General features: G+C 42.9%; 1 protein-coding gene across 7 annotated transcripts in view; it reads right to left on the minus strand.

Annotated features, from left to right (window-relative positions):
* Nucleotides 1-6874: 6874 nt before the first annotated feature.
* Nucleotides 6875-13340, minus strand: part of SOGA3 (SOGA family member 3) — a 47963-nt gene continuing 41497 nt past the window's right edge. The window contains exons 6-8 of one of the 7 annotated variants that reach the window (XM_044924464.2): nucleotides 8781-9962; nucleotides 7793-7831; nucleotides 7046-7170 (exon numbers count right to left, since the gene is read on the minus strand). In XM_044924464.2, the coding sequence (XP_044780399.2) occupies nucleotides 7820-7831; nucleotides 8781-9962 (1194 nt within the window). In that variant the 3' untranslated portion in view covers nucleotides 7046-7170; nucleotides 7793-7819. The other 6 variants (XR_006542476.2, XM_044924460.2, XM_044924461.2 and 3 more) reach the window with 6 other exon arrangements.

Below are 13340 nucleotides of genomic sequence, written 5' to 3' on the forward strand. Positions count from 1 at the left end.
CGACCCCATGGACTGCAGCCTTCCAGGCTCCTCCGTCCCTGGGATTTTCCAGGCAAGAGTACTGGAGTGGGGTGCCATTGCCTTCTACGGAGAGGCCATTGAGAGGGTGTAATAACTTGAAGGACACAGGAATTCGTATTCTCCCCACCCTGCCCCATCCCAGGGTGTTTCCGCCCCACCTTTATCTTCTACCAGAAATGTTAGATTTATCACCACTAAGTGACAGCATTACATTTTAAGTAACTGTATGATAAAATACCATTGACAGAGGAAGAGATTACTGGCTAGTCACAACTTTGTTCAGAAAAGAGAACCAATGAAAAGAACACGAGAAATCCTCCAAAAGAACAACCCATGTCTCTAGTCTACTAGACTCCTAGTTCAAAAAGGAGGTTAACAAAAATGCTAAAGGATTTAAGAAAGATGATTAATAAAAGCACAGAGCACTGTAACAAGGAACCAGAAACTGTAAAGAGGAACCAATGGAAAATAGATAACTCAATTGCCATGATTACAAACCCATCTAAAAGAAAAGGAGAACAGCCAACACACAAAAAGGGCTGGAAGGAACAATCAATATAGTAAGCTTTAATCAGAGCCTGGGGAACAAAGCTGTTTCCTTTGTGGGCTGTAGAGCAGAGAGAGAGACAGACAGAAGGTCAGAAAGAGGAACTGAATGAGTGGTGCTAGATTTTGAGGGGCTAATGTGAGAGGTCTTGATACCCAGGTGCAAAGAAAATGTGGCATAATGACTTGAGGAGGCCACACTAAAGGATCTGGAGATGAGGGTTCAGAAAGGGAGGCCCGCAGTCATACTTCAGATCCTTTACTGTGGTACAAGACATTTATCTTGGTACAAAATAAAACTTAAGAGTATTTATTTAATATACCTAATAATGCATCAATAATTTAAAAGAAAAACAATCAAAACAAGTGAAATATTATGAACTGAACTTGAAAAACCCTCAACAGGAAACTTGGTTTCAACAACATTCAAAGAAATATTCTCATCCCCAAGTCAAAAGCATTACATGAATATTTTCTGAAAGGATGAAAAACTGCTAAACACCACTGATTATATATGTGTATAGTAAATTTTAGGGCTTCTCAGGTGGTGCTAGTGATAAAGAATCCGGCTGCCAACAGAGGAGATATAAGAGACGTGGGTTCAATCCCTGGGCCAGGAAGATCCCCTCGCAGAGGGCATAGCAACCCACTCTGGTACTCTTGCATGGAGAATCCCATGGACAGAGAAGCCTGGCGAGCTACCATCCACAGCATCCCACAGAGTCAGACACAACTGAAGTGACTTAGCACACACGCGTAGTAAATTTTGTGAATTTCTAAAATCTTACAATTTTATTTTCAGATGCTAGATGTGGATGGTACCCTATTTAGCTATAGAGAAACTCATACAAGTGTGAACTAAAAAAGCTTTTATAATTGTAACAATGAAATAAAATAATCAGGAAATGTCAACATATTTAAGCTTATTAAACATAAACATCTGAGGTATAACATAAGAATAGGTCCTTTGAGACAACACCACCTGGTTTGACAGTGGGAAGTGAAAGGTGGAGATTCTTCCTTGTTTTTAAGAGCTGAGTGTTGCCTTTGCTGCTCCTATTCTCTGATCAAGCGAGGTTGTAACAGCGCTCTACTTGAAAATGGCCCCTAAAAGTGTCAACTTTTTCTCTTTCAATCCTGACTTTACATTAGAGCATCTGACCTGAAGCATGACTGCCAGATGAAAATGAGCTGTGGTTCTATAAGACTATAGCTACCAACACCACATGAATATTTAGAGTTAAGGCTTAGCGACCAAACTGACATTCCAAAGTTCACTGGCAGCTGAGGAAATAATCGAATCCCACTCTACCACACAGAATGAAATGAAGGCTAGGGAATGCAGGCCAATACACATTCCAGGCTCAGCACTGAATTTTCCCTTGTTTTGAGTTTGAGCCTGTTCTGCTTAAAAATAGCCAACTGAATTCTTTTTTTCTTAAATCTCAGCCAAATTGCCAAAGACACTCCTTCCTACGCCCAAGAATGTGCAAGCAATGGAATTTTTGTTTGTTTGAATTTATTTTCAGGGTGATGTTTAAATAGCACAGTTTTCAAAGGTGCAAATAGGAGAAGAGTCCCTGTTTCAATAATTGGAGGACTGTGTTTTCTTCATGAATAAAGGAGCCTGGATGTTCCTCTCTTAGAACTAGCTTTATATGACAAAGACCATGCAAGGAACAGAATCAAAGGGGAGGGGAAGGGAGATAGTAGAGACTTCCTTTCTGAGGTCTTGGGAGTCATCTCTGTTAACTTTTTTTCCCATGACTATATCCTGCAGTGTAAGGAAGACATTCACCCTAGATCCTGGGTGCTCACAGAACAGCCTCATGTTCCAAGGAGAAGGCGGCAAGGGACAAGGTTAACTTCCGTCTGCTGGCAATTTGCTGAGACTACCTTCCAATTACTGGCCCCCAGCAGTGCCCTGAGATAGAGTCAGGCCTGAATTCCCTGACACTGGATGCATTTCCCATTGTACATCACAGTGTATAAAGATGTGTGTGCACACACAGGCACAAACTGGGTAATCAGTTCTTCAGTGGGTGGTGCAGAGTTGGAAAAAGCCTCCAAGTCAGTCCTATTTCCCCTCATCTTTTTCTTACTGGGGTTCATATACAAAGAGCCTGGATAGAGTTCAAATTTCTCATGAAATTCTTCTATAAAGTCAAGGGCTTAGGGATCCACAGGTAAGGTTAATAACACTGTTGCCAGGAAGAATTTAATGCTTCACAAGAGATCTGAGGACAAGGCTGATGTTTTGGATAGCCTGGACCTCCCTTGGTTACCCTCTCCTTTCTTGTTCAGGTCACAAAATATTGTTGATATATATACTGCACGCATGCTAAGTCTCTTCAGCCGTGTCTGACTCTTTGCAACCCTTATGGACTGTAGCCCACCAGAGTCCTCTGTCCATGGGATCCTCCAGGCAAGAATACTGGAGTGGGTTGCCATGCCCTCCTCCAGGGGATCTTCCCAACCCAGGGATCAAACCCACATCCCTTGAGTCTCCTGCATTGGCAGGCGGGTTCTTTACCACTAGTCTATGGGGTCGCACAGAGTTGGACACAACTGAAGCGACTTAACAGCAGCAGCAGCAGCAGCGCCATGTGGGAAGCCTACCCCTGCATTGATTTCTGTATTCTTCCATCCAAGAATGCCTAGGGGGTTTACTGTGTTCTCTTAGGGAAATCTAACATGCTATCAGGTATGCAATAAAGAATAAATTGCAACCACAAATCTGTTTTTTGCACTTCGGTAAGAATACAAGTTAGAGTTAGCTGTCTACATCTCTGTCCTTGTCAATCAGCCAGTTGAAAGCTGTGAAAATGTAGAAACTGAACCTTAATTTCTTCTATACCTAACACAGCCAATACTTCAAAATGTGTGTTAAATAAACAAAGGATCCATGCTCTATCTTTTCGCTCACATATCTTATGTATGCTTTCTCTTTTGGGTTTGGAGGGTAGAGTCAGTTGGCATCCATTATCCCTGGTGGGTTTGTGGGACACCATATCCTCTCTGTGGATCACATGAGAAAGCTTTGTGGCAGAGATGATTGTGTAACGACAAAGTGGTGGTTTGTTATGATGTGTTGGGGGGATTATCTTGAGGTTTTAATTCAGTGTTCATGTGCACCATTATCTCCAGGTGTGTGTGTGACCCTGACACACACAATATTCATCGTGGTTCTCCTTTCCGACACATATTATTCTGATTTGTCTTCTCTAGCTTTGTTTCTTTCAAAAACCTGTTTGAATGAAAGGGGGAATTTTCTAACACTATTACCAGTATGGAAACAGAGTTGCTTTGTCATTACAGGTCTCTGGCAAAGGCCATATGATAAAGGTAGACATGCTCTATAAAGAGGATACAGATGTTCACTGAATGCTTGGAATTTTAAGGTCTACTAAAATCTAGACAACCAATGATTCTATATAGCTAGTATCACACAGTTTGCTGTGACATTGGTATATATGATATATATACATTATATACATATTTTAATAATTCAAACATCTAAAGAAGTGGTTCCTGGGAGTTTATATATATATATATATATATATATATATATATATATGTATATATATATATATATGCTTGGGTTCATGTATTGGATTTCAATTAATGTGAAGTAGCATCTCAACTCTAAAAACAAGCCAGGAATTCTGATGTGCAGCGAGGATTGAAAACCACTAATGTAAATATTTAGTTTTTGGTTCTTCTTGTGGTAAAGATAATTTCAATTCCAAAGCCAGTTTCTTAAAGCCACACAGGATACTGAATATCTACGACCTTTCTGAAGTGAACACGTGCACTGCACACCATGCTTCCTCATAGGAACAAAGCTAGGAATCTGGGAATGACACGTATTTGAAGTTCTGGCCCTTTTCCTCTAAATGCCAGTAGAGCTTTCAGTCACTGTGCCTGGAACCGGAAACATCTCCGATAACTACCAAATGCCTCATAGGTAGATGAGAGAGTCATTGCTTAGCTGACTGTATTCCAGTCCAAAGGCAATAAGCATTTCATATAAATTTCCGCCTCAAACATCTACTTTCAGTTCCACTTTCATTGCCAAAATGATTCCTCTGAGACAGCAAAAGGGAAAGTTGCTCAGTAGTACGACCCCATGGATTGTAACCCGGCAGGCTCCTCTGTCCATGGAATTCTCGAGGCAAGAATACTCAAGTGGGTAGCCCTTCCCTTCTCCAGGGGATCTTCCCGATCTGGGGATTAAACCCGGGTGTCCTGCATTGCAGGCAGATTCTTTTCCATCTAAGCCACCTGGGAAGCCCCCAAGATGGCAATCTGGGGGTTAATCAAGGTTCTAACAGTCAAATTCTGATTTTTAATTAATTTTTTATTTTTAAAGTGGCTTCTTTCCTGGAGATGAAATATTTTTTAAAGTAACATTTGTATAATGGATTAACTACAGCATTTATGCTATTTCATTTGTTTTTGTCATGAAGCTCTATCTAACCACTTGAAATCTTAAGATGAAAAGCTGGGAAGTATGTACTGACAGATTCTAACTGTTGGTTAACCACTCCTCATTCCCAGTCTCTTTTTTCTCCAAAACAAAGCAAAAACTAAAACTAAATTAAAAATCAGGTACATTAAGAGTAGGTATCCCTGATGGCTCAGACGGTAAACAATCCACCTACAATGCGGGAGACCTAGGTTCGATCCCTGGGTGGGGAAGATCCCCTGCAGGAGGACATGGCAACCCACTCCAGTATTCTTGCCTAGAGACTTCCATGGACAGAGGAGCCTGGGGGGCTACACTCTACCGGGTTGCAAAGAGTTGGACACAACTGAGCAACTAAGCACATTATAAGCTCAATTTTTAATTATTATGTAGTTTTTCTTTTTACTAAATTAACACTAAAAGGGAAATTTACATGCTGAGGGATGAGGACTCAAAAGACTGGCCCACACCAACTTCTGTACTGGAGCAAAGATTTTCCATATGTCATTCTTTATGCCTGGGGCAAGATACTTCATTTTGTTACAGATTTTCATATCTATCCACCAACTCAGCAGTATTTCTAAGTAGGTAACTTCAGTGAGTGTTCTCAATCACTCAATCAGCATGACTCAGCATGACTGAGTCCAGTTTTCTACTCTGTAAATTGCCAGTGAGGTGGACAGCATAGGACCTTTTGGCTACAGGAAACCTATCCAAACCACTTTAGGTAGGAGGAGAAAGGGCAGTGCTGAGATTCACCAAAGTAAATTTGTCTACAGAGCAACTCCCACTGGAACTATGCTACTGGCTTTGGACTGTGATTTCATGAAATTCTACAGAATGACTATTTTTTCCCTACTCAAAATACTTCATATACTGTATTTCTAGCATATTTCCTGCTCCAGAAGCAGTTCTACATGGTAACCTATTACAGAGGACAGGATGCCAAGCAACAAACCTGATTAGCAACATACGGCTCCAAGTATAACAGGTAAAAAGGTTTCCCTGGGGGCTCAGCAATAATGAATCCACCTTTGACACAGGAGATGCAGGACATGTGGGTTCCATCCCTAGTTTGGGAATATCCCCTGGAGGACAGCATGGCAACCCACTCCAGTGTGCTTGCTTGGAGAATCCCATGGACAGAGGAGCCTGGCAGGCTACGGTCCCAGGAGTCGCAAAAAGTTAGACACGACTGAAGTGACTGAGCATCCACGCACATAATAAGTAAACACAGATATGGTTGGTTTGGTAGGAATGGTTGAAACTGGTCAAATGCAGAGGACAAAGATAATTCCCTTCTCAATGAACTAAGGCATAACTCACTCTCATGCTTCCAAACATGTAGATGAAACACGATCAGCATCACAATGACTTGTTTAGTTTCTGTGATGGTCACATTTTATTTCTTCACCATAATTTTTGCTGATACTTAGGAAATGGCAACCCACTCCAGTGTTCTTGCCTGGAGAATCCCAGGGACAGTGGAGCCTGATGGGCTGCCGTCTATGGGGTCACACAGAGTCGGACACGACTGAAGCGACTTAGCAGCAGCAGCAGCAGCGTTGATTATCAAAGTTATTTTGTTAGTCTGATGCAATTTAGCAAAAGCACTTTATAAATCTATACATTTTCTAAGATGTGACCAACTTGTGAATGTCCAGATTTTGAATTATCATAATAGTCAAATACTGAGAAATAATTGAGAGACTTGGGAAATGTTCACAGTCATTCTTACAGTGATTTAAGAAGAGTACAAATCAAAATGTAAAAGAAAGTAGTAAAAATGAAAATGATTTATAAAAAGAGAAGTCATACTTACACCCTTACCTGAAATATTTAATGCTCAGGCTTCTTACTGAATTTGGTAGTGGGAAGATGCGTCTTTTTAAAGAAATAAGCAGTCTTCAGTGTTTTTATAGCATTGGTTACTACAGAAATTATACTTCTTTTACTTCTTGTCTTGAAGGGTGAACAAAACAAACAAACTGAAATACTACAATGAATGGTAAATGATGAAAGGTTTACAGTACAAAAAACAGTGTAAAAAGGAAGACAAGTTTAAATATTGTTGTGTAAGAAAGTGATGAAAATAATACAAGAATGAGAATAAGTAAAATGATAGGCTGGAACATCTGGGAAGGTAAATGCAAAGACAAAAAGAAGAATTAATTAATAATAATTTTTAAAACTTAAGTTTATATCAACTAATCTACATATCCATTCAACTTAAAATAAAGACCCCTCCCTCATATATACTTACAAAGTCTGAAAGCCTACTGTTATATACATACTTTCTCTTACTCTGCTATTTCTTTCTGAGAGTATAATTGAAAAAACACATGCGCAAAGTATTCAAAATCTGCAACAAGGAAATTAAAAACCAACTATTTGACATAATACATAGAGAAAAAAATCATTAACATTTCAAAATTCAACAAGTTTTATCATAAAACTTTTTATTTTTTTTAATAGCAAAGCAAAGCAGCATGCAAGATAAATAAGCGATAGGGTTGGGATTTTTCTAGTTGTGACTAACAGGCAGTTAATCTAATATCATGCTTCTGTGTATAAACTGATTTTTAGATTTAAACCTCTTGCATGCCTTAAAAGCCATGCATGCTGTTGCTCTTCTATGGGTTCTTCAATGGATACAAGATACCAGGCTTGTGAAAGGGTAGTACTGCCTGTTTGTTTTGTAAACTCTCTTTTATGTGGTTAACTCTGACAAAATGCATTGGTTTTTGGCCACCATACCTGGCTAGAGGAGATCAGTCCAATTCATCAGATGTGCCTCTACAATTAGGATGAAGGAAAAACGCTGGTTTTCCCTGTTCGGGAATAGTTATTACTATTTCTCTGAATTAGTGTTGCATTGAGGGCTAAAGTGTAACACTCCTTCCCCAGCCTGAGGGTCTTCTAGAGAACTGACAGTGATTTTCTCTAGAAATAAATATCATGTTACTTTGGTGGTAGGTACAACAGCAGCTTCTATCTGCTCCTCTTGTAGGGAGGGCTCCAGACACAAAAGCATCTCTCTTTACCGCTGGGTCCCTGGTGGCTCAGCGGTAAAGTAATCCACCTGCCAATGCAAGAGATACAGGTTCGATCCCTGGATTGGGAAGATGCCCTGGAGAAGGAAATGGCACCCCCACTCCAGTATTCTTGCCTGGGAAGTCCCATGGACAGAGGAGCCAGGTGGGCTACAGTCCACGGGTAGAGTCGGACACGATTGAGCGACTAAACAACCACCACTACCATCAGTAGTGATGCATAAATACTGATCATTTAGTGATTTAAAAGTACTTTAAGCTTAATTTGAATCTCGGTTCGAAAACCACAGACCAGCAATTGAAGATTTCTATTTGGGATCTTCCTGCAGCAAAATCTATTAGAATCAGTAGAGTTAATACTGAAAATGTCGACCTTCAATAATAATGTATCTTAGAAATCCTTTCATCTTTACACAAAAACTGGGGGAAGGGAGAGGTGGGTATATCTCTCTCTGAAACAGATCAGAGAGGGAACAATTAACTTAGCGATTGGATGACGAAAACATCAGGCCTGAAGAAGGACAGGGTCAAAGAACAAGTGCGCCGTGGAGCTTCCAAGCCCAGAGAGGCTCTGAGCTGGGGTTTCCCTAAAGCGGGGCGTGGAGGTGGGTGCGCGGAGTCGCCCCTCCGGGGACCGCGGCTCCGCGGACCAGCCTCGCCAGCGCCGTGGCTCGCAATAGGCAGAACTGTACCTGACTCACGGATATGGGCTCCTCGGCGCCGGGGTCGTCGGCGGACTTGGGCACCTCGAGCCGGTCGATGAAGGTCTGCAGCTCCTTGCGGAAGGCCTTCATCTGCGCGTTGATGCGGTAGAGCAGCTCGTGCTCGCGGATGCGGCTGCCGTCGTCCTCCTCGTCCATGAGTCCGAACAGGTCCCCGTTGGCCACGTAGATGCGCGCCTCGGTGATGATGGTGCTGGTGTCGGCGATGAGGCGGTCGATGGTCTTGCCCAGGCGCTCAGCCTCCGAGCGGATGTCCTTCATCTGCTGCCGGTCAGAGAAGCTCTTGGGCCAGGGCCCCGGCGGCGGCGCGGGGTAGAAGGAGCGGGTGGGCGTGAGGCAGCGGATGTTGCGCACCTCCTCCGAGTCGCTCTCGCCGCCGATAGGCCCTTCTCGCTTGCGATGCGGCGGCCGTGAGTCGTCGTCACTCTCCTTTTTGCCCGCGTCGCTCTCGGCGTCGCTGTCACGCGGGCTGCCGCGGATGCCCAGGTGTGAGGCCAGGTCGTAGCGCTGCATGTTGGACATGAGCACGCGGTTCTCGTACTGCAGCTGCATGACCTTGCCGCTGAGCTCGTTGATCTGCAGGCGCGCCGCCTTCAGCTCCTCCTGTAGGGCCTCGGTCTTGGCGCTGTCGTGGTGCCGCGCGCTCTCATGGCCCCCTGATTTGTATTTGTACTTGTTGAGCTCCGCCGTGATGCGCTTGTTTTGCTCTTCGAGGTCGGCCACGTTCCTACGCAGCAGCTCCGTCTCATCCTCCACCAGCTGCAGGTGCTGCCGCAGCTCCGACAGGGATTCGCTCTGCTCCCTCATCAGGGGGTTGGCCGAGCCGTTGAAGTCATCGCCCCGCAGGTCGTCCAGTTCCGCCTTCAGGCCTCGGTTCTCCACTTCCAGTTCGACGATCTTTCTGCCCAGGATGTTGGCTTCTTCCTCCACCAGCCTCAGCCGCAGCTTGAGCTCGGCTTCTCTGGTGCTGGGCGGGCCCCCGGCTTCTCCTTTGGGCAAAGGACTGTCCAGATCCCCGTAAAAGGATCGGTACTTCTGGAGCTCGTGTTCGAATCTGTCCTTTTCTTTGTCAATCTTGGCCATTTTCTTTCTCATCAGAGCGGCTTCTTCCTTCACGAACTGCAGCTGGCATTTCAGATCTTCATTGTCCTCCTCAATTGGGAAAAAGAAAAGGAAGGGGATAGGAGCTCATTTTTCATGTAAAGAAAGAAAACAACCAAAAAGGGACACCTGCGGAAATCATTCCCTTTCCTTGTAATTTAAGATTTAATGAGACAGAGGGAGAGACAAAGACATAGATGCTGTATGTTTTCTTCAAATCATTTAAATTCTTTGGCAAATAAAAGATCAGGACAACATTATATCCTGAAAATAAAAAGAGAAACGAATATAAGAAGAGAAAAACTGTGGTCATCACTGTTTACAAAATTATATGTTCCCAATGCATACAACTGGTTTTGACTGTCATTTTCAACAGTGTTCACTTTGTTTTGTTTTTCTTGGGGTTTGAATTCTCCAGACTGTAGTAAATATGAAAATCATTCCCTGGAAGGAAGATGTGGTTGGTATGCACTCCCTGCCATTTATTGAGCTCTGACTCTTAGCCAGAGTCTATAAAGTTCTCAACATATATGACCTAATTTAATGTGTAAATTTAGGAGTAGGTATTACAACAACTGGTTTAAAGATGTTCAACAAATTGTTCAAGGTTACACAGCTATTAAGTAGCAGAGGACCAAGGTGAAATTTGAATTCAGTTCTGACATTAAGGCTCAGTTAGGCACATGATCACAGAGCCATACAGAAAATAATCTATCCTCCATCTTTATTCAAGGGAGAATTGTTTTTACAGCCTTTAAAATAGGTAAAGTTTAACACAGGAATGGTCCATCCAAGAAGAAACTGGTTCCACCTAGATCACTTTTAAAATGGGATGTAGTCCCATAAGTCTGAAATGGCTACTGGTTCTGCCTGATGAAAGAATGATGGAGTAGATCCTACAGAACAGGGTTCCCCAACCTCTGGGATCTAATGCTTGATTATCTGAAGTGGAGCTGATGTAATAATAATAGAAATAAAGTGCAATAAATGTTATGCACTTGAATCATCCTGAAATAATCCTTGCCCACTATGCCCTCTGTGGAAAAAACTGTCTTCCATGAAAACTGGTTTCCCTGATAGCTCAGTTGGTAAAGAATCTGCCTGCAATGCAGGAGACCTGTTTCGATTCCTGGGTCAGGAAGATCTGCTGGAGAAGGGATATGCTACCCACTCCAGTATTCTTGGGCTTCCCTTGTGGCTCAGATGGTAAAGAATCCACCTGCAATGCAGGAGACCTGGGTTCTACCCCTGGGTTGGGAAGATCCCCTGGAGAAGGGAAAGGCTACCCACTGCAGTATTCTGGCCTGGAGAATTCCATGGGGTCTCAAAGAGTCAGACACGACCAAGTGACTTTCACTTTCACTTTTCATGAAAACTGGTCCCTGGTGCTAAGAAGGTTGGGGGACTGGTGCTATAGAAGTTCTTCTCACACATTCGTAGGCACCCTTCAAACCCTAATCATTAACTAAATGGAAAATTATAAACAGAAAAATGGAAATCAACTCTTTCTCTGAGGTAATATAAAAGCACATTATAATGTTCAAGGACATATTTCCCAAGGACGATTTCCCAAAATTCTCTTTTAAGCAGGCACTTTGGGCATATCACGTGACTTTGGCGGACTTTGGTTTCTTCATTTCAAAAAATGGGAATAAAAATGCCTTTCTTTTCCAGCACTGAGTCAGCTGTGTTTGAGATGAACTCTGGTAAAAATGTAGCAACCACAGAAGGTGAAGGTGAGGAGAATAACGAGCTTCTGCCAGGGATGCTCAGTAAATACAGCCCAGAGCTTTCCAGATGGAAGAGAGGGAGAGTAGGGCATGGGGCTCTTATGCTCCCGTCCACTAATGAGAATTAGTATGGAGGTCTGAGAGCTGCTGAGTGTGCAGAGCCTTAACGTCACATTCTTTACATCATTACATCTTCACACTAGCCCCACGAGGAAGGTGATATACCATGTCTACTTTACAGATAGGGCAGCTTCACGGAAAAGCCCAAGTTAATGTGACAGAGCACATCTGTATTCAGACTGATTCTCAAAATCATGTTTTTCCACTGCACATGATGCCTCTAGAAACGATGCACAAGAGGAAAAAAGTAGGACAATGAGTTAAAATAACAAAATCAGATGTGTTGGCTTGTATGCTTTCCTCTAGAAGGGGTTCACAAAAAGGAGAGAAGCCCAGAGAGATGAGAGAACCCCAGGAGCACAGAGAGAGAAAGGGGTTAAGAATATGTCACAGGAAGATTAGATATGAGAATCCATTTCACCAGGAAAGAAAGAAGCTGCCTTGCGAGATACTATGTGTGGGGGTCCCCTGGACTAATTCAGTGAGAATGAAACCAAGGACGTATTGTGTGTGTTAGTTACTCAGTCATGTCCGACTCTATGCAATCCATGGACTGTAGCCCCCTAGGGTCCTCTGTCCATGAGAGTCTCCAGGCAAGAATATTGAAGCGGATTGCCAAGCCCTCCTCCAGGGGATCTTCCCAACCCAGGCGTCGAACCCAGGTCTTCTGCATTGCAGGTGGACTCTACCATCTGAGGCACAAGCCTAAGGACGTATCACAGTGTCTAATATCACATCAGCAGAAGAGTCAAAGATAACCCTGATGTTTTTGAGCTTAGGTGTCTTGATGGATTGTGTTGTCAATAACAGGAACAGAGACTGAACAAAGAGGATCAGCTTTTAGGGGAAGAATATGGGTTTAAGTATATTAAAATGTTGCCTTTGAGGTGTGTCCGCAGAGGGATACCCAGTAGAAACATCTATCAGTGGGAATCTCAGGCCCACGATTAGCAAGAGTACAGCCCTGGACCTGGAGACAGCTTGGGCCCAGAGAGGAGGACATGAGGATGAGATGCACAGAGGTGATGGCTGGGGCTATTGCAATGGCCTCAGAGGCAATCAAAGGGGAGCAGAAAAGAAAGGGAGACTGAAAAGAAATGATCAAAAGTTAGAGCCCGGAGCAGGACAAAGGCATTAAAGCCAAGAATTGGAAATAATGCTTGAGTAGAAAGGTGACCAACAATATGCATGCCGAATATGCTTTTATCTAGATTAGGTTCTGTCAGGAAGTAAGAGTAGGTGAGATGGGGAAACCAGCTTGGCTCCATGTTCTGTCAAAGTCCTTGACTGCAAGGAAGGCCTTTAGCTGCTACTAAAAAAAAAATGTTCACATAACACTGCAGTTTGAATCTAACTAAAACAGCAACACAGTTTAATATATAAGTCATAGATTGGAATAGAACGACAAGCAAATATAAAACAGGAGGATATCTCATTTGTGTATATGTATGCTCTCCTGTCCATTCTTTCATTCCATTTCATGCAATGAAAACATTAAAAGTATGTTATGAGTTGGACATGTATTCCATGTAGCAAAGTCATGAATCCTGTAGGTCAATGTGCCTTGCATCCTATATGT

Source organism: Bubalus bubalis, chromosome 10 (genome assembly GCF_019923935.1).
Source record: "Bubalus bubalis isolate 160015118507 breed Murrah chromosome 10, NDDB_SH_1, whole genome shotgun sequence".
In the NCBI taxonomy this organism is placed as follows: Eukaryota; Metazoa; Chordata; class Mammalia; order Artiodactyla; family Bovidae; genus Bubalus; species Bubalus bubalis.